This window comes from Hippocampus bargibanti, linkage group LG13 (genome assembly GCF_051943395.1).
Source record: "Hippocampus bargibanti isolate YZ-2025 linkage group LG13, ASM5194339v1, whole genome shotgun sequence".
Classification (NCBI taxonomy): domain Eukaryota; kingdom Metazoa; phylum Chordata; class Actinopteri; order Syngnathiformes; family Syngnathidae; genus Hippocampus; species Hippocampus bargibanti.
Genome location: NC_142746.1, coordinates 11,992,675 through 12,020,348, shown reverse-complemented (window position 1 = coordinate 12,020,348; position 27,674 = coordinate 11,992,675). Strand labels below are relative to the sequence as shown.

At 39.7% G+C, this 27,674-nt stretch overlaps 3 protein-coding genes across 9 annotated transcripts in view; 1 reads left to right on the top strand and 2 right to left on the bottom strand.

Annotated features, from left to right (window-relative positions):
* Window positions 1-470: 470 nt before the first annotated feature.
* st3gal7 (ST3 beta-galactoside alpha-2,3-sialyltransferase 7) lies at window positions 471-5,279 on the top strand. 5 transcript variants are annotated; one of them, XM_089011780.1, is made up of 7 exons: window positions 471-610; window positions 805-925; window positions 1,143-1,483; window positions 1,782-1,968; window positions 2,051-2,191; window positions 3,238-3,390; window positions 5,142-5,279. In XM_089011780.1, exons 1-7 carry the CDS (start codon window positions 471-473, stop codon window positions 5,226-5,228), a joined length of 1,170 nt encoding a protein of 389 aa, XP_088867906.1. In that variant the 3' UTR covers window positions 5,229-5,279. The 5 variants fall into 5 exon arrangements, with proteins under 5 accessions (XP_088867906.1, XP_088867908.1, XP_088867905.1 ...); XM_089011782.1 differs by lacking the exon at window positions 3,238-3,390 and having other exon boundaries at window positions 769-925; window positions 5,142-5,276; XM_089011779.1 differs by lacking the exon at window positions 5,142-5,279 and having other exon boundaries at window positions 3,238-4,475.
* hps1 (HPS1 biogenesis of lysosomal organelles complex 3 subunit 1) lies at window positions 5,252-14,366 on the bottom strand. Its single transcript, XM_089011777.1, has 18 exons — window positions 14,204-14,366; window positions 13,368-13,525; window positions 13,142-13,276; window positions 12,282-12,424; window positions 11,922-12,030; window positions 10,735-10,895; window positions 10,550-10,652; window positions 10,102-10,180; window positions 9,594-9,646; window positions 9,325-9,492; window positions 9,071-9,250; window positions 8,179-8,255; window positions 7,966-8,103; window positions 7,756-7,820; window positions 7,510-7,655; window positions 7,064-7,177; window positions 6,792-6,874; window positions 5,252-6,223 (listed from the first exon to the last, which is right to left on the bottom strand). The coding sequence occupies exons 2-18, from the start codon at window positions 13,482-13,484 to the stop codon at window positions 6,061-6,063; spliced, it is 2,034 nt and encodes a 677-aa protein (XP_088867903.1). The 5' UTR covers window positions 13,485-13,525; window positions 14,204-14,366; the 3' UTR covers window positions 5,252-6,060.
* Window positions 14,367-17,921: 3,555 nt separating this feature from the next.
* Window positions 17,922-27,674, bottom strand: part of hpse2 (heparanase 2) — a 54,096-nt gene continuing 44,343 nt past the window's right edge. For 2 of the 3 annotated variants that reach the window (XM_089012830.1, XM_089012829.1), the window contains 3 exons: window positions 25,274-25,419; window positions 21,054-21,200; window positions 17,922-19,780 (listed from right to left, as the gene is read on the bottom strand). In XM_089012830.1, the coding sequence (XP_088868956.1) occupies window positions 19,618-19,780; window positions 21,054-21,200; window positions 25,274-25,419 (456 nt within the window). In that variant the 3' untranslated portion in view covers window positions 17,922-19,617. Of the gene's footprint in view, window positions 19,781-21,053; window positions 21,201-25,209; window positions 25,420-27,674 lie in introns of those variants that run through there. The other variant, XR_016116983.1, reaches the window with a different exon arrangement.

Genomic DNA, 27,674 nt, shown 5'->3' with positions numbered 1-27,674 from the left:
ATTTTGTTTATTGATGTGATCATGTGCGTAATGACAGGAGACCCCCAGGTCGGGTTGATTAGTAGGAACATGAGTGCCCATATTTGTACCAAGACACCCTAGTTCGCATTTTGATTATTAATTTGTTGTTTGGACGGTACCTGCAAACCTTCTGAGCAAGGTGTTCCTGGCATGTTCCGCCGGAATGAGGCCTTGAGATCAACACAGTGAGAATGTGATGATGATGATACAATACGATACATATTTATTTATATAGCGCTTTAACAACAGCTGAAGCTGTAACAAAGCAATTAACATGGACATTTATCATATACAGGGAATAAAGCAGTCACAAAGATATTAGAAATCACCAGGGAGTAAAACTAAGATTAAGATGATGATCCAAAACATGTAGACTGCTGTAGTGCATTTTTGTGAGGTTTCAAAAGTAAACGTATCTGACTTTTGTGTTTGTTTGAGGTGTCATTACCATGATGACTCTTGATCGCTTGACTGTAGAAGATCCCCAAGATGTTTCCCCATTGCTGCTCGAGGCTTCAGAATCGAAGGTGGCGACGCCTGTAGAGCACAAGCAAGAAGCAATGCCAGGCAAAGACTTTTTCATCAGCAGGTGAAATTTTTGAAATCAAAACCGCTGTCTTATATAAACACACTGTGACTTGCATAACTAATTAGTGTCATTACCTTAGTACAGATAATTTTATTTTAACTGTATTTCTGCTGGTGTCCCTCATGACTTGTTAAGTGGGTGTACATTTTTGTGTACAGTACATCAGAGGCTAATCATGTGGTGTTGTGCCACAGAACAGAGAATGCTGTCCTGAGTGTGCTACTTCTGGTTGGATGCTACTCTGCAATTCTGATTCCAGCATATTTCCCCCTGCATAAATTTGCTATTACTGACCATCAGTATCCCAATCGGCAGGTGTGTATCGACACAGAAGAGCCATGCAGACCTATACAAAGAGACATTCATGGACGTACGCACACACACTCACATGCAGAAATACACATGCACACTTACACCCACAGAAAGGAAGACACATAAAGACATATTTTCCATTGTGATGCACTCACAGACACAGACAAGGAGAGACACACGCACCCGTTCCTACTCTCTTCTTCCTCCACTTCCTCCTCAGGAGGTACTGAACCATTCTGCGTGGCTGCTGTCAGGCCGGTGTCAACGTCAATGGTGCAGGGAGCGCCTCAAGCAGCTGCCATGTTCCTCTGCGCTGACGGACATCCCGGTTTTCCTGCGGCGAGAAGCCAGTACCTACTGCTGGGACACGCCCCCTCCTATGGGGCTCCGTGGAAGCCGAGAGCATCTGGCCCAGACTTTGGCCTTTCTGCCTCAGGTCGGCCTGCCCGAGTCCCTGCGGCGAGATGGCGGCTGCAGAAGATGCGTAGTGGTGGGCAGCGGAGGGGTGCTTCACGGGAGCCGTCTGGGATTGCATATAGATCAGTATGATGTCATCATCAGGTGTGTTGGCAAAGAAAGCACACACACGGGAAAAATAATTCAGTTTTGTCATTTATTTCTGTCCAAAACAAATCTGAAAGATTTAAACACCAATGTAAATAAATTAAATGTAAATTTCTCCACTGTGAGACTAATAAAGGCATATCCAATCCAATCCAATCCAAATACATCTTCAAAGTTAAACACAACCGAACTGTGTGTAGTGATTCTTTTGCACGCCACTAGAGGGAGCCCACATGACACACTTTTGGTTTTGAAAGCTCAATTCTGCTCATGTTGTTGGTTGTCATCATTTCAGGATGAATAACGCTCCAGTGCTTGGCTACGAGAGAGACGCTGGTTCTCGCACAACCATCCGCTTGATCTATCCAGAGGGAGCACCGGGCTCCGCCGACGAATACAACAACACCTCAATTGTTGCTCTTGTGGTTTTCAAGACTCTCGATCTGGACTGGCTCACCTCTGTCATCTCTCAACAACCTCTGGTGGGTCTGTACCATCTGAACCAGTATCGTTCAATAAAAATACAATTCCTCACTCACAGCCTTCACCTCACGCCTCTCACAGGGCTTCTGGTCCAAGTTGTGGTTCTGGAAGGAGGTGGCGGATGATATTCCCTTGGGAGCAGAGAACTTCCGAATACTCCATCCAGAGATTATTCGCAAGACTGGAGACGTCCTTCAGAACTACTCACAAAAACAAGGACGTGTGAGTACTTTTGAGATTTCGGTGCAACGGGGATCAAGTGTGATCAATGCAAAGGGCTACCCGTTTGATACAATACAATACAATACATTGCAATACAATACAACACAGCAGAAGCTGTAGCAAAGCGCTTAACATGGACAACTATCCTATACAGAAAATAAAGCAGTCACAAAGATAGTAGAAAGCACAAATTCAATTTTCAGAAACTTTCAAGTTTGATAGTGGTAGTCCATAAGCAAGGACCAAGTCTAAAACATGTCGCCTTGGTCGTGTGACGGGCTGGTCACATGTTGCACAAAATTAAGAGTCAATGAGTCTTAGGAAGTCCTTTGCTCGTGGTTTTACTGGGCAGCACACATGGATATTGAAACCTCCCACAAGAAACATGGGATCATATTTGAGCCTGCTTCCCGCAAGAAGTCGTCTGTGTAAGCTCTCAGTCGTACAGGAGTGGTCCATCGATGAGAAGGGTTGATAAGTTGTTTAAAAAGTCTTTGTTGTATTTATGACAGTAGATGACAGCGCATAAGTTAAGAAAGAACACATCTGCGTCAAAATGTGGACATATATGGTTTCTGGCAAACATTGATGACATGCAAATGATCACTTCTACAACTACGAAATCATGTACCAGTTTCAACATTTTCAAGTCCGGTTTGGCTTTGTGTTAGTTTCACTCCATACCGGTTGAATCAATATATGACAATGTTGACATCTTACTTAAAACGTCTGCTGCACACACTGTATGTATGTACGTATGTATTTATGTACGAATTTATTTATATATTCATTCATTCATTCATTCATTCATTCATCCACCTATTATTTATTTATTCGGACATTTATTTATTTATGAATTCATGAATGTATTTATTTATTCGTTCATTCTCCTATTTTTTTATTTATCTATTTATTTACTTGCTCGTGATGATATGTTGTTTTTTAACAAATGCGCATATCAGACCAGTTTGCATGCACAAAATAGATCCATGTATTGACTGAGCAGAAACGACAGCAGGTCACAGTGAACATGTGTTGGGTTGAAGTCAATCGTGCCCACACTGGGGGCTGGCGCAGTGGTGATGGCTCTGCAGCTGTGTGACCACGTGAGCTTGGCGGGCTTCGGTTACAACATGCAGAACCCTCACGCTCCTCTTCACTACTACGAGACCATTCACATGGCCGCAATGAAGGCTCAGGTAGGTCCTCCTTGCTTCTTTGTACATTGCTTGCAGTTAGTACTTCCATCAAGACATTTTTTTCTGCTTCAGTTTGGTTGGCTCAGGCAAAAACTACTGTGCAATTTTGTGATAAAAAACTTTGTGGCATTGAGGCCGAGTGTTTTTTTGTTACAAAGTTCCTTTTTTGAGGGTGCGAGGGGTACTGGACTAAAATTATGCTAAAAACCATCACATTGGCTCATTTTTGGGAAAGGTTGCGAGAATGTCTAAGAAAGAAGCCGTGCTGTAATTTTGTTTGCATTTTCAAAAAGGTTGGATGCAACCTTTTTGTTTACAGAGCATGGAAAATGCAAAATTAGCAAAGCTGGAATTTGTAAGTATTTTCTCAGCCACACTCTGTTTGTTTGTGTGTTCATGTGCATTTGTGTGTGCTTAATTTTACCTTTTTGAACCTTAACAATTTTGGTAGTTCGATGAAAAGGTTTCTTCAGCCGTCATCTGCACTTCTTTGAAGGTGTTGGACGTTTCGCTTCTTATCCAAGAAACTTCGTCAGCAAACTAAAGTCTTACTGGTAGTTTAGGCCCTATTGTAAGAATGAAAATTATAAAGAGCAGTACATTGGGGAGACTAAACAAATTCTCAAAAAAAGACTATCAACATCGCAGGGATAATACTAGTGGGCCTCAATCAGCAGTACATATGCACCTAAAAGCTAGCAACCACTCATTTGACGACAATGAGGTTAAAATCTTAGCGAAAGAACATGGTGGTTTGAAAGGGGAGTAAAAGAAGCGATTTTCATAAAACAACTAAATCCTTCATTAAACCGGTTTGGTGGGGTGAGGTTCAATTTGGATCGTTCATACAATAGCCTGCTTAGGCAACATAGGATTAGTAATACTGATGAGTGGTGCAATCAGGCCAGTCGTTAGTCAGAACAATAGTAACAATCAGTGGAGCTGCAGGGAGTAGTCCTCTGCTCCCCCCAACCTGAGAGCAGGGACATATCATAGCAGAGTCCGGCACCGCCATATCTGGACAGTAGGGATATAGTATATATAGGGCCTCAACTACCAGTAAGACTTTAGTTTGCTGACGAAGTTTCTTGGATAAGAAGGGAAACGTCCGACACCTTCAAAGAAGTACAGATGACGGCTGAAGAAAGCTTTTCATCGATGGACCACTCCTGTACGACTGAGGCTTACACAGATGAAATTTTGGTAGTTGCATACTTTTTTGCCAACTTTTTATAAGAAAGAAAAAAAATACAAGAATATATTTGTGGGGAAATCCCAAGTTTTTTTTTTACACGTTATTACTTATAAAGTATTTTTTAAAATAGTCATTGGCCAAAAATGTGCTTAATTTTAATATGCATACTTTCCATCAATTTATAACATTTGGGTTTACATACAGGATGTTTTATACTCCCTATATTTTAATGTAGAACCGAAGATGCATTTAAAAAAATAATTTCATGTTCACATTATCTCATGAACTTCTTAATTATTTTTTTTCAATCATAATTTATTGTTAATTTACAATCAACTTAAAAATGGTAATGTGAACTCGAAACATATTCAAGAAAAAAAGTCCTCTTTCCCATATCATTTAATAAAATGTAGCATTTTTCTTCAAGTTCCCAGTGAGCCTCGCATCGCTCCAATCCAGGCAGGCACATGCACGCGTTGGGTACAATTGTGTGCTGATCCATCATTTGGCCTTGGAGGAGATGGGTGCTCTACTTTGTGTGTTGTCATACCTGCAGGTGCTTCATGACGTCAGCTCTGAGAAGCTCTTTCTGAGGGAGCTGGTGGCAGCTGGCGCCGTCAGCGACCTCACGGGAGCGCTGTGAAGCGGAGACGCAGACGCTGACACTAACGTGAACTTAACGCATTCCCGCCTCCTCCCTTTTCCTCCCGCCGTGAGCCCATGACGATGAGGAAGAGGACGCAGATGATGATGATGATGTCCCACATTACTGTCGCCATGCAGCTGCTCTGGAATGGCGGGGACTGACCTTTAAAGCACAACATCCTCTGGGCCCTGTCAGAGAACTTGGTGGGTTCAACTTTGAAAGGTTCGAATACAAGCTCAGACTGTAGCGGGCTTGTCTTGACAGGAAGTGATATCATCATCATGCCCATACGTGGATTACATAACAACTGTGCATCTTATGCGTTCATAGGCCCTTAATTGGCTATAGCACCTCAAAAAAAGGCAACATATTTTATAACCCATTTTTAATAAGAGAAATTGCACTCAACAGAAAGCCATACAGTAAAAAAACAAATCAATAGAATACAAATAATTTAACTCTTGCCAGTTCATTCAATGGGCATTGTGCTACTTATTCAGAAATGTGGGACGTGGCCACCAGGGGGCGGCATAATGGTAACGCTATAGATATTACTACCATTTTTGTTCAAGAAGTTGCTTAAACTATAATGATGAGCGAAACAACAATGCTGGTTTAGTTAGCTTGTTTGAGGTGTTCACATCATGTTAGCATCAGGGTAAGTATTGCATTTTTTTATCTACAGCAATATAAATAAGATGTGTTAAAATTATTTCTGTAAGCAGTTGGTACAAAAAAACTGCCCTCAAGGCATACACATTAAATCTTAAAATGTGCAAAACAAAGAAGGATTCGTCATACAGTGAGTGCCGTCCTCTGAGCCGAGGGTCTAGAGGAGTGGGTTTCGCGAGGGCTCCCACAGCTTGCTGGCCAACTGTTGGCAGTGCTGCAAGATGATGTCAGTAGAGATGACGCCCAGGTGCACTGTGAGCAGTTCGTAGCACTTTACCACTTCGCCCTGGTGGCTCTTACTGTAGTAGCGCAGCAACTTCCTGTGCGGACACGATGCGCATTTAACACATTCACTGCCTTTCATGAATTTTTTCGGGAATTGAAAGGTGTGACGTTGAGCGCCATTCCTGAATGTGTTCAGGTTTTGTTTTTTTCTTGCGGGGGTACAGATAAAGTGCTGGTCAGACTTCTGGCAATGTTTGTTCTTTTCCACGAGGGGGCAGCGTTTGCCTTTTGTCCATGTTTGTTACAGCTTCAGCTGTTGTTAAAGAGCTATAGAAACCAATATGTATGTATTGTATTGCATTTTGTACAGCAGCCTTCATTTCAAGCTCAGATACCTCCAGGCAACTTCGGCATTAAAACTTTTTTTATGATGAAAGAAGCAAGTCTAAGGTTTCTAATACTGTGTTGAAAGTTTATGTAGTCTTAAAACTCAATATTCTGTGGGTCCTGGAATTCCAGTGACAATGACAAAAACCCTGGCACTGGAGTGGACAGACTATTGCACATGTCTGGCACTAAATGAGTTAATATTAATACTTCTCATAGGATGGCAGTTTGATGTTTTTTTTTTTTTTTTAATAACTCCCGCTGACGTTTGCTCACCTGTAGTAGTCCCAAGCAAGCATCCCGATGGGGGCAGAGTCATCAGGCAGGACTGGCATTTCCACCGCCTCCAACTTGTAGCCCTAATGGGTTTTAAAATAACCAGCACACAGGATGAGACAAAGAAGTATGGCTGAGAAATTTGTGCTAGGAAAACGTGTAGTTTGTTATGAAATGTATCTTTTACCACACGGGTCAAATAACTATACAGATGCACCTAATATTTTTTTCACATTTTCTAGCCAGTGGGAAAAAACAAACAACAAACTTACGGTTTCATTTTCAAACCAGAGGAAGTAGCAGAAATAGAAGTCGCCATCTCGTAGTGTGACAGTGGAGTAACCTTTCTGGAGGTAGCGTCGTGTTGTGCTCACCAGCTTCCAAACCTACATTGCAATACACACACACGTATGCTTGTTGAGGGGATCCAACATCGGGCACAACCTTGCAATCCAGTGAGATACAGTATGCACCAACACCAACACTCAATTATTGTCATTGACCGTGCATTGTGCCAGTGTCCCAAATTAAACGTTTGGTGCTTATATACTGTGCAATGACAATTGAGCATGAACAATGAATAGAGCCCCCCCCCCCCAAAAAAAAAAAATATGATAAAAAAATCCAACTGCAAGGGGGATGACGAGTGTCGGTGTTGCTAAGATACAGTCAATCGTCCGCATTTGAACACAACATTTGATTGACACGTGCGTCTCACCTTGTTTTTGATCAACTGAGCCACCGGGCCTTTACCCAGCTCCGACGTTGTGCGCTCAGTGACGTTGATGGAAGGGGCAATCATTTGGCCCGTGGATCGATCCACACAGATGAAGTGGATGAGTCCTGGGAAGTCCTCCAAGTATGTGAGACCAATTGGGTCAAGGGCAGTATAGGCGCTGAGAGATAGATGACGAAATTCAAGGACAAATACATTGTACCAGGCTGAATTCCATGACAGGATATGACACCATGGTAATGTTTCTCTTGCTTTTCACGAGCAAGAAGTCCTTCCAGTCCATCAGCTTTTCCCTGCGAGAAGCCGAGAAAGTGAGAGAGGAGAGACAAGAGGTGCACAGCAATCACATTATCACGTTGCAGAGCGCATCAAAGGGTGAATATTCAAAATCTTTCACAGCAATGATCTTGAACATGTCGATACATGACAGATACGTACTGCAGCATCGTCTGCGCTCGCTCTTGCAGAGTGTGCGAGAGTTTCCGAGGAATGTCGGCCGGTCCAGAGTCAATGAGGAAGCATTGGCGGTAAATGCCACACAGGTGCGTCTTCATGTTCTTACACCACAGGATGAGACTGGAAGGAAAACAATGGACGGGAACGATGACGAGTTGAAATGCTCACATTAAGAGTCTGCGTAAGGATACTCACTCTGTGTTGAACCCTGATCCACCGCGGGAAAAAGCTCGGTTCTTGAATTCGCTCCAGACATTTTGTAACTGCGCACACTGGATTCAAAAGGGGACAGTTTGAGCGGCCATTACTATCAAAAATGATTTGTTTGCTTGAAAAAGGATATTGAATGTTTTTTTTAACTCATTCACTGCCAGACGTGCAAAAATGTGTCCACTCCAGTGCCAGGGTTTTTGTCATTGTCATAAACATTCAATGCAGGGTAAGAAAAAAGAAAATTAGACTCTCCACTTTCATCAGAGAAAAAGAGTTAATTCCTAGATTATATGGGTCTTGAGTTATATGAGCTTGAAATGAGGGCGGCTGTCCAAAATACAATGCAATACATACATATTGGTTTATGTAGCGCTTTAACAACAGCTGAAACTGGAACAAAGCGCAAACACGGAAAAGGGGGAAATTATGCCCCCTTGTGGAAGAGAAAAACATTGCCAGAGGTCTAGCCAGTGCTTTATCGGCACCCAAGAAAGAAAACAAACAAACCCAAACAAATTCAGGAATGGCGCTCTATGTCATATTTTCAATTCCCGTATAAATTTGTGAATGGCAGTGAATTAATCAATCCATGATTAAGACTTAGTCTGATATGCTGCTCTGGGACACAAGAAGCGGCATTGTGTTTGCCGAAGATTTGCAGAGGTTTTTAGCAGTTTGGATTGGCGATTAAAAATAAAAACATGGAATATACATTTACATACAAGTGCTTCATATTGCAAGACTACACTTGAAAGAAAAGTTGAAAAACAGGCAGAAGATAAGATATCAAATCATTGGAAAATTCAATCTTTTTTAAATCAGCATTTAGAAAATATCACCAGCCAAATCAACAAAAACATACAAAAAAACATACTTGAATGTCACTGGTCCCCAGAACTTTGATGAACTTGTCCAGTTTGCTTCGGACGTCCTGGATCGTTGGTTGATTTCTCGTAGCAGACGACCCTTCCTGGCCTTCGCTCAAACGCTTCTCCAGTTTGGCAAAGGCCTCCAGGAACATGTAGACGGACACTGCCACTGCACTGGTGGGAATCTGATTAGATTTGGTGGAACGGAGATTGCTTAAAGTCAAACGTGTACGGGACGCAGATGTGCCTGATTACAAACCTTAGTGAGCAGCACCAGCATTATGCCGGGCCACAGTGGCAGACAGTACATGTTGTGAGGCATCATGGGATACAGACCCTCTTTGTGGGACACTTCAACAAACACCCTGTTCGGCGTGGAGGGGTCAGGTGGAGGGACATCCAAAGTGTGCAGGCTGTCTTCTGCCATCTGTAAACACACAACACACGCACATACACACTCATGTACGGTAAATTACTAGATGTTGCAATGTGACACATGCATATAAGATAAGGAATATGAAGACACACGTGAATGTTCGGATCCACAAACTCAAACGTTGTGTCTTCTTTTGCTTGTTTTTCTGGAGGGGAAAAAATGTTGCATTTACCAAACTATTTGACACAGTCTGCACATTCACTTCTGAAATCTTAACTACAATAGGAAGATACCATGCACAAATTGTTCGATTTTTATACATCAAGTTTATTCTCAACATGGGAAACAAAGTTTATTAGCTCATTTAAATATGCCATTATAATTATTGTCATTTGGCTGTAAGAAATAACAATTAACACTTTGTCATAAGTTGTTTGGTAGATGTATATTATGTTATGATTATTATTATAGTATACATTGTCAAAATTATGCCCGCGGCCCTGCCCCCAAAATAACATTAAATGAAATCTACAAATATTCATTCAATTCAACTACTCCTCCTGATTGAACACTAAGTGCATATAACTAGTTTAAACATCAGCTTACTGTGTTGGATGACCAATCATATAATATAAACAACAACAAATATCCCAAACTCACCCGAACTGCAAGAATCAGTGGGGGAAGGCTGGGGTGTGTAAAAGCTCTCTGGGCCTGAGCCGCTTGTACTTTCAACATCCTTTCCGTGAAAGTGACAAAAAAAAAAAAGAATAAATAAAAATCATGTTTGATTGTAATCATTTCAAGAATAATAACAACAATAATAATAATCATCATCATCAGAATAATCAAAATGATTGGCATTGTAAAAACAACAGAAAAGAAAAGCGTTCCGCATTAAAGAGATTATAAGAATTAAAGGGTTAAAAAATATTAATACAACTTCAAGGGCTACAGGCTCAGGTCAAAAGCCAGACTTGTTTTATCTCTGCAAAATAGCCCGCAGTCCAAAATGACTATGCTTCAGAGTCTTCTGGCACTGCGACTGCATAAACCCCTGCACCGAGAAATATGAAAAGTGAGTGATCGCTAGCGCCACCTACTGTACCTCAGAGGCGTGGTCATCTTGGTCCATGTTGCTCGGATACATGTTTTGGGCCATGATGATGAGGACCAAGAGGTCTGAAGTGGCTAGTGCGCTCGCAGTGCGGCTGCAGATATGGTCAAACACCAAGTGAGAATGTTTATTTGGGTTTGCATGAGATTAGGTGAGAAAACAATACCCTGCATCACCTGGAGTAGAATGCCAATAGTTTGGTGTGCACCAGGATAAAAGCATGCTGCACCTCCTCACCCGCTCGCTCCACGCTGCTGTTGAGCTGCTGAACTAAACGGCGCTCCAGGAACTCGATGCACTGCTCACACAGAGTGGGGTGGATCAGCCTCTCCACCGCCTATCATGGCAAAACACACATTGGATAGCACCACTCACCCATGGATGCCGTCGTTCCAAAAATTGATCGAGGCAATTAATTTATTTTACCACACTATACCAAAATACTGGAAAAAGAGGATAGTGCCTGAATTTTGTCACAAATTTATAACACAACATAATATAATATAATATAATATAATATAATATAATATAATATAATATAATATAATATAATATAATACAGTACAACACAATACAATACAATACAATACAATACAATCTATTGACTGGGTGTTGAATTAGACACAAATCTTAAAGCCATGATTTACTTCGTGATGTGAATAGCAACTGGTGGGTAAACAAATTTATCGAACCTTCTGCCAGCTCAGTGAAGAGGATTTCACATGCCTGTCATTATGTGACCCTTACATAAATTGATACGTAGCGCTTTGTATTGATCAACAATTTCCTTACCAGAGAAGTGTGAAATTATTGCATCAGGGGACGATCTCTAATGGCACACGAGGATGTGCTGGGGAATCACTGCTTAAATCGTATGGGTTTGTATTTGCATCTTGTGTTCAAATGTCAAAAAAAGGCAAAGCATTCAAGTAGACGTTACTGCTGCCCTCTAGTGGTTAAGACTTTCCAAATACTGTACGTAAATGTTATTTACAGCTCATATTTATTCCATGTTCTGAGTTCGCTTAATTTTTAAAACCCCATCCGTTTAAAATATTTTCACGGAGTGGGAAAGACATGATATACATCATAAAACCACTTCACCTGGTCAATGATGTGACGAATTTAAAACAAACAAAAACCATATCATTCAAAACAAAATGAAAAAAAATTCATTTAATTTAAAATATTAATGATTGAGTTTTGAGGCAAATTGTACAGCCGAGGACTGAAATGGGGTACACCTAGTGCTAATTGTCAAAATTAACTGAGCTGTTTTGAAATGAAAACTACCTACAAGTCAACCAGTGTCAGTCACCAAACGTGCAATTTGGAAACAAGCAACGTGGCGAATAGACTCCACCTCCACTAAGAAGCTTTGGTCGTTCTCTCTGAGGCGGTTGTGGGTGTCCAGCAGGCTCTGAAGATGTTTCCATAGACGAGCCCTTTGCTTTGTGTCTTGAGGACGCAGCCTGATGAACACAAACAGAACAACATCAAAATTGTTTGACAGGTCACACAGGTGCAATTGGACCAGTTATGATGTTTATTAGTTGTCAGTCTTCATACTTTTAGTAATTTGCTTTGCCTCTCCGCAGATGCCAGATCTCAGTGATATTGTACATGTGTAAATTATTTAAAAAAAGATCACACAAATCAATACTGCGTCACATTGGTGATGTTGCCACCCAACATACAACTATAGATTTCTAAGGTGTCTTACTCTCTCCTGATCAGGCTACCGCTGAGGGTGACCATACCGAAGAGCACTTCAATCATCTTCTTGGTCACATAGATCTTCCTCCTCAGATCATCCTCTCCCTCCTCTCCGTCTCCGTTCACGGCGATGTAGAGACACTCGTCGAACTGAATGTGAACACCGCAAATCAATGGTATCGTTTTTGGTATAGTCCATCATAAGCTTTGGGAGTCATTTCAAATTTCAAAGCGAATCATGATTTTCATTAGCATCAGTTCAGATAGGCCACTTTTAATATAAATTTATAAACATTAATAGAATAAGATGGGAATTTTGGGTTATGTAATGTTGTCCAACAAAGACAACAAATACAATTAGCATTTTGTTATCATGTGACAATATTATACAATACATATTGATTTATATAGCGCTTTAACAACAGCTGAAGTTGTAATAAAGTGCTTAAGATTGACATGGACATGTTAATGAAAAGCATCACCGTATTGTAAAATGGATTTCAAATGTGGAATGCAATTGTGGCTGTAATGGTGTACAACTGCACTACATTTTATATGACAGCCGAGCGGCAACCTTGTTTAGCTGGATGAAAGGGTCAAATGCTGAACAGTATATTATAAACAGCTTTTTGTATGATGTAGTGCAATTCTACTCCACTTCAAACTAGAAACACAATTGAATACATATTGTTAAGTGAATATCTTTCTGGATACATCAAGCAAAAAGCAAACCTTACACTTGTTAACTGTGGACATGTAGATTGTGATAATGTACGCAGTAGTTCTTAAGTGTACATTAGTCAACTGCCAAGATGTTCAGTATTGATGCTGACTGACATTTTTAATTTATTTATTTTTAATGAGTACCTGGTGTAGTACATAGATGTGGTTGTTCTCCGTGGTGAAGCAAGTGTAGCTGTCCCCAAGCTGGTCGACCATGGAGCTGCAGGAGATGATGATGGGCGCCAACAAAGTGCTGATGCTGTCTTCGAAATCTGGAAGCTTCAGTGCATCACATATTGTGTGATAATTATCATATGCGTAATTTCAGGAAACATATTTAGTATACGGTACTTCTTTTTCTCCTCACTACCTTCTGGCCTTCCTCCTGGGCCGTGCCATACTGCTGCTGGATATTGTGCTGGAACTCAGGGTCAGTCCAGTGGAAAAGGACTTCAGCGCTCTCAGTGGTGATGACTAAGGCTTTCATTTAGAATACTTCTGTTCACTTTTTACAGCCGCTCTACAACTCTGTATACATGAACACTTAATAAAAAAAGATACAAACACACCAGTGACATTTGCAGGGAAAAATAGACTTCCTTAAAAGAGTACATTACATGACTGTATATTTTTGGTAATTAAATGAATAGGGGTAAAAAAACTGAAATTGTGGCCTATTGACATTGTTTTGTTCCATACAATTGAGTTGACATAGTGTGTGGTATTTCAACTTTGCAAGTTCGTTGTTCACAGCAAATAAAACATCTAGAAATTGTGCAAAATTATACATTCATGAAATGTTTTTGTTGTTGTATAACCAGTTTTTGTATTTATTTCGATTTTAAATGAGTGTAATTAAAACAAAAAAAAAAACACACGCGCTTGTATTATGTTACAATTCTAAATTAAATGTTTAACCCAATAACTGTTTGTCAGGACAATAAACACGCTTTATATTTAAAAATGCATACTTTATCCTAGAAGCAATTTTACTTAATGTCGACAATGTTATCCGGGGACCGAGTCTATTGTTTACAAAAGTGGCACGTCAACGCGTATTTTAAAAAAAATACAACGATCACATTTGATCATTTCCAGGCTGTTTTCTTCGATTTGCACGATGCAAAAAAAGTGAGCGGCTCAAACAAATGAACATCCTTGATGCACTCGTATTTCCCTCTTGTGAACAAAAAACATTTGACTTACTTTTTAAGGTGCCAGCAATGTCCAGTTCGAAATCTGTTAGTCTTTTTTTCCTTGCTTGTCAAAAGTTTCGGTCAGTTTGTGTACATATTTGCACACCACTCATTCCTTCCGCGTTTTCGCCGCACCACACCCACGTCATGTGACCACAGCCCAAACAGTATCCGTGCGCGGTAGAAATAGAAACTAAGAATGAATAAAGTTGCCCCCACCACTGTCAATAAGCGCTTGTGTAGTCAGACTTGGTCATGTGCTGCCACAAGCGAAACACATGATTGGTCAATGCGGTGGTTTGACGTTTGTGGAATGTAAACTCTATGGTGGGAACTTGGAGCATTTTAACGTGAGGTTTTGTTGTTAAGTTTTGCGAGGGCTAGAAAATCAGCACCGTATACAGAGAGCCACAAGGCCAACCCCATGCAAATACAACATTTCTGATAAACTGTATGACTTTGCCTAAAGTGGTCTCAGGGTGGGCCAAAGCACCAATTAAACTACCCAGCTTATTTCAACATAGTTCCTTGGCACCAACATGGCACAAGATGGCAGCAGAGAAAGACAATTAGGCAGAGCTCTTGGCCTAAGCACAAAAAAAAAAACGAATAGGCGAGGGAATGCTGCGGTTGGCTCCCATTGGTGGGCCTTTGGCAATTCTTCAGTCAAAGTTGTCAAAATTTCCACAAAATGGCTGCCTCAAAACGAAATAAATGACCTCCTGTTGGGTGTCATGGATATGTATTTATTTAAACTTTGTTGATCCATGTAAGTTAATCAAGAACAGATTCACATTAGCAATCCAGACCTGTGTGTGTGGCAAAAGTTCCATGTCAGTCATTGAAACTGTTGTCGTATGTAACTTTGACGAGGACCTCACTAAAAGGCACACATTTTCACCAGAGGTTTTTGGGCCTTCATTCTCATTCCCCCCCTTAAAAGATGACTCAATCATCAAAATAACCGTGCCTGCTGCTCGGGCCGCTTTGCGTGACAGTGCCTCCGTGGTGCAGGGGGGCCTGCAGTCCAGGGTGGCCCCCCACAACTATTTATACGCTGTGATCAGCCAGGAGACAAGAAAGGACCTCTTACCCGGCTTGGAGGATTTCACAATGTTTACTCAGTATATACAGGAGTCAGCGCAAACAAGAGCCTGGCTTCCCAGAACACTGAAAAGCCGAGAAGTTGGACCAAACGTGGAAGTCGAAGCACTCAGCAAGTGTTTTAAGCCCGGCAAAGTTAATGAAACATAAATGTTTATTTCTCTGCTCCGCTCAAACAGCCAAGAGTACATTCCACACTCAATATTATGATACAACACAGATTTATGTAGACACAAAAAAAAAAAATAATTAAAGATGTGAACAGTAACTAAGATCGCCCGCTGGTGATGTTTTGTGGTTATGATGTACACCAATATGATCTTTCTAGACAATATTTGACATTTGAAGAAACAAACATCCATTCAACGCTGTACTCCAAGGGGGAAATTTACATGTCGACACATGTGCATTGCCTCAAATTACAAGGCCTTTTTCGACCTGAACAAAGAGAAAAGGAACTGTGCGGAATCATTGTGGGGTTTATTTGATTCACAATGAAAGAATTAGGCTTATATTAAGCACTGCTGTAAGGCCAAGGGTAAAAAAATGTACTGTAAATTGTTAAAATTATTCAAAGCATTAAACATGCCTTCAAATAACCTTGACCATAATTTGGCACCATCTGACCAAAGTTAAACTGAAATGAAACATGCCTTGAAAATAGGTGCTGTCCACGTAGACCCTCACTTCAAACGCAAATCAACTCCATACACTTTTAACCAACGTTGACATATGATCCCAAACCATTTTTTGAGGGAACACAGCTCAGTGAAGGGCACTTAAACGGGCAGACATTCTGTGTTTTCTCACAAACATTTCAAAATAAAATAAAATAAAATAAAGGCTGCCTGCATTGACGTGACTTTGTCAGTCCTGGATTGTGTAGCACTTGGCTTCAGTGAGAACTACTTTGCTTTAAAATCTCACATTGTGTCAACACTCTTCGCCTATTCGAAATGGGGTGCACACCATATAAAAACCTTAAAACACACACATGTAAACAGTTGACCACTTGGTCACAAGTGTATGGCTCAGTAGCAGCCAGCGCAGGAAGCTCACTCCACAACTTGTGTCCAAACTCATTTTTACTTCTGGGCATCGCAGCAATCTTACTGCAATAAACAATAATTGTAGTTGGATAGGTGTTTTCATTTTTTTAGTTGTTGTTTTTGTTTCCTTACGGTGTCGACTAACAGCGGTGGTGTGCAGGAAGAGCTTACTAGGCCTTTCCCAGTAGCCCAAACACCAAGCACCTCAATTTACAACTTCAAATGTATTTCTCACTGTCTTTCTATATATTATAAATATTACATTTTCAATGTGGTGCCATGAAAATCTAATTTGCCCAATGCCTTCAGAATTCTGAGTTCTGGCACCGACAATGTGCGCGCAAGATTGAAATACCCATTCCTTTTCTTCCCCCTCTTCTCCCCACCCCCTCCCCCCAAAAAAAACACGTTTTTAAATTTGCTACTCAACATTTTCACGAAACCTAGAGTGATGTCAAAAAAATTCCATCCTCGAGTTTGCTATATTTATCACTCTGGTTGATTGATCTTAAAATACAGATGTTTTTTCCACAATAAATGTGAGTGCTGGTACATCCAGATGGATTGTCTTCAAGTTTCCTACTACAGTTAGAAAGTAAAGAATTAGGGGAGTGAGGTGTGTATAAATTACCCGACATTGAGATCACCAAATACATGAAAATTGTCCCAAAACGCAGATATGCTGTCATTGAAATATAGTAATTTGTTTCAAAAATAACAGACCCCCCAAACAATAGCCACTAAATATATTTTATTATCACCCATTATTTATACAAAATATATATATGTATAGAACACAATAACATTTCAAAAAATAAAATAATGTTCTTCAAAAAATATCAACACCTCCATCTTACAAATATTCTATACATACATAGCTTTGGAATTTCACAATGACCAATGCAGTGAGTGAGTTTAAAGTTTCATAGTTTAGAAGCAGGATGCATAATGATGCATACCTTAATTTTAATTTAATAATTGACATTTTAAGCAAAGTTAGTTCCATTTCTAAACAGGATTAGTTTAATTTCGGATAGAAATGTTCCAACTGACTTGGATTATGTATTATTACCATTAAGCTGTCACATAAATAAATTTATAGTGAACGACATAAAGCTTGACTTATGTAGTTTCTTTTATGTACAGAACAACAATTCACACAAACCCAAATCAGAAAGAGGAGGGACGGGACATGTGGATGCCTTTTTTCCCTGCACCCAAAACAAAAACCTATATATGAGTTGTCCAAAAACCTACACCGCTCATAGAGATGGTATGAACTATTTTCCTACTTTTACTGATTTGGGATTACATAAAAAAATAATGCCGTTTACATGACACGTAACAATTAGCAGCACAAGATAGATTGTTAGATTGCGGTGAAGATACGTCCAGGTTAAAATAAACCATTTGGAAAATATTTTCTTCAATTCTGCTTTAGAAACTTAACTGTGATTTAAATGTAGCTACATTCTGGTACAGTGGAACCTACGAAGTTGAAGACGAGCTATTTGGTGGTGTTGTGTGATTTCAAAGTTTTTGTTGTTTAAAAAAAACAATTGGTCCCATAGCAAATAATGTAAAGTGAATGATATTTATTTTTTTAAGATCACGTTCAAGACTAAAGTGAGTTGGTCACCCTTTGAAGAAAGAACATAAATTGGGTTTAATTTCAACTTTGGGCGTTCCACTACTCTCCCATCTGCACTAAGCAACAGTGACACAGTAGAAACAAAACAGATTGTGAAAAAAATATCCTTTCTGCACGTGCGCACACGCACACACACACACGCACGCAAACACAGACATCAGTAGCTTAATCGGGAAAGACACACATAATGCACACACGGTACTTCCTCTGTGTCAACAAGTTTCACCTGTTCTGAATTTGCTGTCAATTTTGTGACGGAGACGGTAAAATTCACTTGGCAGAAATATCCCCAAATTTTTCTTCAAGATGGCCTGGGCAATGGACACCGAACTTAATTGAGTCACCGATGAATTCTATATTCCCATATTGAATTTCGGGAAAGATGAAACAACCTGCAAGGCGGCGAACGCCAGCAATATGGACCAAGACCAGCTGCAGGCAGAACCACAACTCAAAGCTCCAATGCTTGTCTGTATTTATGTTGCCTTCAATTCCCACTCATGAATAAAGTGCATTAACATTATTTCAGTCCATCGTCCATGATATCTGAATAGGTTAACTAGATTAGAACTCACCATATTTATAGAATGAGCGGGTACCATGCTTGATGTTCCCATCTGGAGATGATGGGCCTATGGCCACTAAAGTCAGGATTTTTTAGAAAACTGTTCAATAAAATTAGCGGTGTATAAAAATGAACAGTATGCCACAAGTGTGGAAAGCCTGGCACAGTACTGGAAGTACTCGGAAGAGAAAATCGTAAACTTCCCCTTGCCTTTGAAATGTCAGAACCGCAGCAGGATTTCCAAATTCCAGAGTTTGTGCTCGAATTCAGGTACAGACAGATGAACCCAGTTAACCTGTAAGCAAAACCGTGGGTGCGGCTTATACTAGTTCTGTTCTGCTTAAACGAAACAAGAGAGGTGTTAAAAAAATTCACCCTAGCTCATTTACATGGACCAGAAGCATGGAACCTAGAACAAACATAGCATCAAGTGACCCACCATTTTCAAAGCCTCGCATTTTGCATTAGCGTCAACTTTTCTAAGCAGTCAAAAGGGCCTTATTTGCATTTGACGGGGAGAGTTGTGGGATACACGATGGTGACGTGCTGAGCTCCAAAGTCTTTTTTTTTGTACATTTCCTACCTTTGACCCGAGACATTATTGTAGCACAAGAGTGCACTATGTGTGTGAATTTGGTTTAGTGTACTTTTCTATATCACTGCATTAAAAAGTTTTTACTTCAGAGAGTTTTTTTTTCCATAACTATAGCGCATGCACCTTTTGATTTGTAGGTTGTCCTAATTCTTAAAATTGATGAAAAGCATACACGTGTGCTGCTTTGTTTGTAAATGTTAAAAAATGAGTTGTGACTCTTGATTAAGGATTGAAAAGAAGGTCTAAAATCGAGAGTTAGCCCGTGGGGCTAACCGGGAGCATTTCTCATTAATCACTATCCAAGAAGTCTGTTTCAAAAACGTTGGTCACTTTTCCAATATTTCCCAAATTCTGATGTGCTCTTGAGGAAGGAGGTCCCATCCTGGTTGAAAAATACACCATGAAAGAAAGTCAAATTCAGAGCTTTGGGTGAGAATTACGAACAAAATAACAGCCAATGTTATCTTCGGCAGGCGTATGCGTTCATGTTTTTGATGACGTAGAAGCCAATGGTCATAGGAGGCATGGCTATCGTCCGTCCTGCCCGCAACGTCTTGGGCTTCAATTCTGGGAATGTCTCATTGTCCAGCATTGAGAGCCTCTCGCCGTTCAGTTGCACGTGTCTGAAAGAAGATGATGATATAACTTATGTTTGGTAATGTAATTCAAAAGCGACTCCAGTTAAAAAAAAAGTTACATGATATTTGATACCAAGTGTACACATGGGGGTGCTATTATTATTATTATTATTATTATTATTATTATTTGTTATCATTATTTGTTGTCATTATTATTATCATCATTATTATCATTATTACATTATTACTATTAGTATTATTATTTATATACCAAGTGTACACATGGGGGTGCTATTATTATTATATTACCATTAGTGTTGTTATATACACCAAGTGTACACGTGGGGGTGCTATTATTATTATTATTATTATTATTATTATTATTATTATTATTATTATTATTATTATACAATACAGTATTATTATTAGTATTATTATTTATTTATTTATTCATCAATGAAATCGACTGGAGAGTATACATTTTGCAATGGAATAAGTCAAGTTTTTATCAAGACAAAAAACGGTGCAATTTTAGTTTCATATCTATACTTCTATGCATATGATTCTTCGGCAATATTCTCTACTTTAATTTTTTTTTTTCCATTTTATACTTGTGTTAAAAAATAATTACAGACTCCAACCAAATTAAAATGATCACACAAAGGTAACATTTTACAATAAAAAACAGCTGTGAAGCAACATCAATTTTCCTTAACTTTGATGCATGTGGGTGTGACCACCATCATAAAAAAATACGTTACTCAATTTATAGACATCTGGTAGAAGAGGATTCTTCATAAAAAGAGTGATCAAAGTAAAATTCTGTTAAAGTATGTTCTTTAAAACCTAAACACCGCTTGATCATTGTTTAAGGAATTCCGCCTGAGCCTCCATGAGGCTCTACCGTCAGGGCCGCATAGCACACGACACATCCATACACAATTAGTGCATACATAAAAATCAAGAGCAACAAAAGAAAATCTGACCCGAATTTCAAATATTCCATAAATGATTAATGAAAAAAACATCTGAGGTGGATCGCAACAAGCAAATAATCTTCACATCTAAGCAGTCGTTCATTCAAAAATATGTAAATGGGGATTTAAAAAGAGACAAAATACAAATCAGTGAAATTGAAAAATTCACTCACAGGAAAATAAGCTAACACTAATCATGAGAATGAACTATGGTAAATTGGATTTATTCCAACAATACATGTGAAGTATTTAAAATATATATTTTAAGCATTAAAATGAATTGTAAATGTGCACATTTTTATCAATCAATCATGTTTGTATGCGTGCATGTGTCGACTAACTTGGCTCTAAGTCCATCGTTGCCGTAGGGCTGCAACAGGTACTGATGCACCGTCTTGTTCCGGAGCGTACCCGCTAGCTTGATTTTCTTTCGCGAGCGATGTAAATTGATGATGTAGATGGTGATGGAGCCCCTCACGTAGTTGTGGCTGGACCAATGAAAAAAAAAAAAAAAAAAAAAACACTCTTTACTTTTGTTTACCTTCTGTCGCTACATTCACAGCAGATCCGGGGAATATATTTTTCTGTGTCTCTGTTGCCATCTGCAAAAAAGGTCCGGTTATTATATAAGACCTTGCCTTGAATAATAAACTTTTCGATAATTAAAGAAAACTACAAAGAGATGGCTGTCTTCCATAACGTTACGATGAAATTGAAGACTATTTTGAAGAATGTTTTCAATCCATGTTTGAGCAACATGAGCAGTGAAGATCACGTATTAACATGGTGCCCAATTCTGTTACACTTTATTTAAAGTCAAAAGAGCAAATTTTTACTCTAAGCTCTCAGTGGAGGATACAAAGCACGCGAATGGAACTAGCCACGCAGAGAAACACCTATTGAGAAAAATAAATAAATAAAATAAAGCCCCTAAACGACCACGATGCACAAAAAACGTGATTATTGCTTCATATATTTGTTCAAATAATATCTGAAATGGCCCCCGACAGGCAAAACACTCCAGAAAGTCAAAGTTCTCAAGAAGAGTGTGAACGTTGTGGGCAACAACGGCTTGGGTTACACAAACAGTGGTTGAGTCAAAGCACCGGGGACACAACCCGATACGGAGACCGGCCAAAGATAAATACATTTAACAGGAAGATAAGACAAACACGATCAAATCTAATAAGGGCTTCACAAAACCAACCTCAGTTCTAGTGAGTACCACATGTCGGCCATGGGCCTCAGACTCAAAGCTTTTGCTCAACATGATTGTGCATAACTCACATTTCTACTTGGACATGTATTTTTAATCATCACTTGTTTACAGGGTAGGCCATTTATTTCAAAAACCTGAGAACATAAAATGTCAAATATAAAAGCGAACACCGGCTGAGTAAAACTTCTTTGAGATGGAGGCAGTGATAATGACCTCTCAGATCTTATAGTGGATGATGTTCTCAGATTTCGATACAAGGAACATAAACATGTGTTGTTAGCGTTTGATGTTGATGCACTGCTGGCAAAATGAAAAAGAATCCAGCAAAAGCGTTAAAAGGGGCAACGAAAGCTAAGTATCTAATCTTTATAAACCGCTGGCGGCCTGAGCATATTTGCGATGTGCGCTGTCTAACGTGGTGTGGTCAGACCGCAGACCACTCCCTGAGTTTGTTAAACCGCAACGTGACCAAAAAAAACTAAACAAAAAAAAGATAATGGACTTTGATCCAGGTTATACACTGCTAGAACGAGCTTGCTGTATACTCTGCAACAGTGGTCCATGACCACCATGCTGGAGACCAGTCCTGGGCTGCTTGAATTAAGAATGAGCTCAAAATATTGTTGCGGTCATGCAGTTATGTAATGTGAAATGTCTGAGTCCGAAAAGTTCCAAAATTGTGCGATGCTGTGAAGGTTTTTGTTTTGGGTGCATCCACACTCATCCATTTGATTGGATGAGTGTGGATGTGAGGGGCTGGGGTGTGTGGAGGGGAGATCACAAGGCGATACGCTGCTTCAATAAGACTGTTGAATGACAAATATCATCATCTATTTCATCGGAGCCAAGGATATTTAAGAAAAAAAAAGCTGTCCGCATGGAACAATCTGACTTAAGCACCATTGCTGCTTTTGGGAAACAGTTTTGCAAATGTGGCTATGATGTCATCAAAATCGCTACAGTGCATGAAGCCCAATACCATATTTTCCGGTGTATAAGACGCACCAAAAAGGCTTAATTTTCTTCAAAAGATGACCCTGCGCCTTATATGTGAAGTAATAATGAGCCACAACAGGTCTCGTAACTACACCCAATGCATTTCCCCCTTAGAAGAAGTGTAGCGCCAGCCTCTAATGTAGCGCCTTATAATGTGGTGTGCGTTATATTTGGAAACTTTTATCCAGTTGTATATTATATTTGGAAAACTTTTTTCATTCATGGGGGGGGGGGGGGGCGCCTTATACTCCGGTGCGCCTTACACACCGGAAAATACAGTACTTGGCAATGAAAGACAAGCATCGGTAGTTTTTCGGGAGCGGGTGGAGGATGACCTCAAGAAAAACGACCATACATTCAGCATGAATGAATCATCTCTTATAAATATTCATTATGCCTTAAAGGAAAACCGACACCTCCGGACAAGTTGTGTCCATAATTTGTAAAATGACTTCAAATAACTTCTACTGAGCGCATTTTACAACGATTCCACCGCATATAGCTATATTTTACGTTTTAAGACTCACGCTGAAAATTCAAGAACTCTTATTTTCGAGTTGATGACGATGCCTGACGTGACATCACGTCAGGAACGTCCCTGACCGAGAAAGCAACACACAATGCATTTTGGGTACTTTGTGTACTTTGTTCGTGTTGATGCCGAAATTAGAAGGAAAACACATAAATAACACGATGGTGAATCGTTGTGTGTTGCACCAAGACTACCAATTGTGGTAACACCATACAGAAGAACACAAATTCCCAGCAGACAAATCAGCCCATTTCCAACGGAACGTGCGGGCCATCTTGTGCATTTTCTGGGCGCGACATTGGAGTCAAGACAGCTCGAGTTGATACGGAAGAACTTCTTTAATTGATAGCAAACGTTTATGCTTTCCTCTTCAGAACTATTTGAATCATATTCATAACTTGAACATGTAGCCATTGTTTTGATTCTGGAGCAAGGCAAGACGTCCTGGCGTGACGTCACGAACTGGGGGCAGGACTTTCTGAAAATGCCCAATTCGCAGCTCATTTTGTTGCAGTTTTAGCACACTTTAAGTCATTTTTATTCGTGTTTTGCATTTGACCAAAAATATCAGCCTGTTTTGGGTATTTTAGATGCCATAAAACGTTTTTCTGATATCAGTTAGGAAACAAAAAAATGGTGCCGGTTGTCCTTTAAGGTGAAACTACTCAGTTCCATAAAAGTAATTGGAAAGTGATGTATAATATGAGAACAGCTCTGACTGTCTGAGGTTATCCCACACACACCAGATCATTTGCTGTAAGCAACTATTTTAACTATCTAACAGATATAAAATTGAAGTCCCCTACATTAACTCATTCACTGATATTCCCAAATGTATTCAGGAATTGAAAATATAACATGAAGGGCCATTCCCGAATTTGTTCGGGTTTTGTTTTTTCTTGCGGGGGTGCAGATAAAGTTCTAGTCAGACCTCTGGCAATGTTTTTCCCTTCCACGTGTGGGCAGCATTTGCCTTTTGTGTAGCCGCCCCCACTTGCACCTCATATTACTCCAGACCCATATGACTTCGGAATTAACTCTTTTTTTCTGATGAAAGAAGAGAGTCTAATGTTTTTTTCTGCTGCATTGAATGTTTATGGTGTCCTTAAACTCAATATTCTGTGGGTCCTGGAATTTGAGTAAAGATGAAAAGATGACAAAAACCCCTGGCACTGGAGTGGACACATTTTTGCATATGTCTGGCAGTGAATGAGTTCAATGGCTTATGCAACTTCAGGCTGTTAACCACCTCAACCATCTTCCCTTCTGAAGTGCCTGAACATTCTTCCAGCATGTAAGTGAGCCTGATGGTGAGAGTACGGCCGTAAATCTAGCCTGGTGCTGACAGCCCGTGGCCAGGGTTAAATGATAACCTTGAACAGTCCACGGTGGTAGTCTTTATCTCTCTGCACAGACTCCCTTATTGTCCCACCCCTTCAAATGGAACCCTCCAACCAATCCGAGATGGAATAAAGGCGTAGCACGCATTTCAGCAACTCTTTGACAGCGTAGAGGCACAACCCACACATCTGATAAGTGATACCCGTTAAATTTTATATGCTTGGAACTGTGAAGGCACGGGTGTCCGAGGTCTGCTCATTTATGGGAAAGTCATTCGCTCGGCCGTGGACTTTGTTGGTTCCGCATATGTGATGAGCTTAAAGTGTTTACAGAAGGAAGCAGGGAGTGGTAATGACGCAACTTGCTTTCATTGTCATCTTCCCAAAAACTCCCGTAATTAATTTGTTACCTTCAAGAACGAAATAACTGAATTCCACGTCTCTTGCTTTGATTGCGTGTGTCATAGCGCATACTTGGAGTAGCTGGTGCAGTGGGCGTAGATGCGCAGCTTGTCCCGTATGACTCGTCCCGTCCTCGGCTTACTTTGCAGCGTAGCGACCTGCACGGCTAAGACCCTCGGCCCCACTAGCCGTTTGAAGACCAGGGAGAACCAGTAATCCTGGAAAGGGAAATACATCACACATACATTACTTATAGAATTTGTCGGCCGACATTAAGTCAGAATCAGGAGTGTTAATTTTTAAGGACTGTCATGGAAAAGAAAGATTTTGGTGAAGCACATTTGTTTTTTTTTTGTTTTTTTTTTTGGGGGGGGGGGGCAAAAGTCCATAAGGCAAGCTGCATGCCTCACAAAAAATATCTATGTAAAAATAATAAATAAATAAATAAATAAATAAATACTACATCCGATGGATCATTTGACACCTGAAGCTAATTGGTGCATGTGATAGGTCACATTAAAACTCCCCATTAGTTTGGAATCAATTGGCTCAATAATGACTGTTTAAAAAAAAACACATATTGATTGCTGTATTCATTCATCGCTGCTCTCTCCTGGAGAATACAAGCTCAACACCTCTCCAAGAGCCCCTGAACAACACGTGTTTCCCAGGAAGTTCCCATGCAATCCTGCATATGGCAACATTTAGGGGCTTATTTTTTCCCAAGCAGACTAACTTAATTTGCTGCTGAATCATTGGAAGAACCAGAAGGACACAATATAGTGCCGGCCATGCCCAGTGGGATGTCTGAACTGCTGTACTGTATTTTATGAATACCAAAGTCTCAGCATGGCGATACAGTTCACAAATGTTCTTGCAAAATGGTCAATGTGACCCTTCCCTGATTTGATGCAAGTTTCCCTTCTGGTTTCTGCATGCTTGACAAATACCTTTACCTGCAGTATTTTACTGTAGTCTTATTTTTAGATGCAAAATTGATAAATGACATAGGCTTGTGTCTGTAATGACATAATGACAAATGCAAAAGTACTTGTTTGATTTCATAACAAAGAGACAATCGTCACGCTGATCTTCACATTTAAATGATGGACTATAAATTCTTGACAAGTAATGCGTCAGGGGAGGTAAAACTACTCACCAAAAAAACAAACAAACCAAAGCTGCACAGCTAAAGCACTGTGGCAATAAAATAGGGCAACTAAAGTATTAAAAGCAAAGTATTGTAAAAAAATTAAAATAAATAAAAGATTTGCTATGCGGATTTTAATCTATAAAACAACACACGGTGACAGTAGCACTGTGTCGGGTTTTTCTAAGGCGGCAATTTTTTAAAATGGATTGATGTGGTTGTTTTTTTGTGCAAAACTTGAATGCTTGTGCCTCCTCAATTTATCTGTCTGATGGGCAACACTTACAAAATAGGAATTGCACACGTCGACGCACAAGATCACGTCATATGCTTGTCTTGGGTTTCATCATAAAAAATTTATTGTGTTTACTTAGAATGACATGCTCAATGTTTTGGCAGATCTTGAAATGTACCTCAGATTAGAGTATTTGGGATTTCTCAAAGCGCTTGTGGATGAAAACAGGAAGGAGGAGCAAATTGTAAAGAAAGAAAAAGAGAAGTGTGGGATAAAAAAAAAGCGGACCGGTACTGTGGAATGGGCCAAGTCACTCAGTGATGGAGGATGGGTTTGGACATCTACTTTATCTAAGGGGAAATGAATGGCTAGGTCATACATTTCAAGTTGGCCCTGCAGTGTCTTTTCTCAGCAGGTAGGCCAACCCAGTCTTTTAGAAAGCCCACCACTTTAAAATCATATTGTGATCCTAGCGGGAGGCCACCAGTCCAAGAAAAATAATGGAGACGCAGAAGACATTTTTCGAAAGAAATATAATTTTCATTGTTTATGATCTCATTGCTGAAGTGAATTTCAAAAGGGTGGATCCAATAAAAAAAGAAAAAGTAACGTTATGAGAAAAACTGTTTCTTCTTCGCCGAATCACACAAGATGTTATCAGAAACGGGATTTTGGATTGCCAGTCTGAATGCTAAAAGCGAACAAACGTCTTTGATGTTTCATTGCACGCAAAGTCAATCTCGACATGTCATCTTTGTCTTTCCTCGATAGGAAACTAAATAATTTCACATGGATTTGCAATTTAACAACTCTTCAAAATTGTAGTGCTCAACAAAAGGTATTAAAATCAATGTTTCGCAACTTCAAACAACACCAGTAAATTAATAATGGTTGTATGCAAAATGACTTGCACTAAATAATTATAATTTTATATATATATATATATATATATATATATATATATATATATATATATATATATAATTAAAACAGTGAAACGGCATTCCAGATTTATTTTTATTAACTGACCTATAGCCACATTTCAGCATGTTTTTGGATATTCAGTTTACGCGGTCATGTATGTGAAT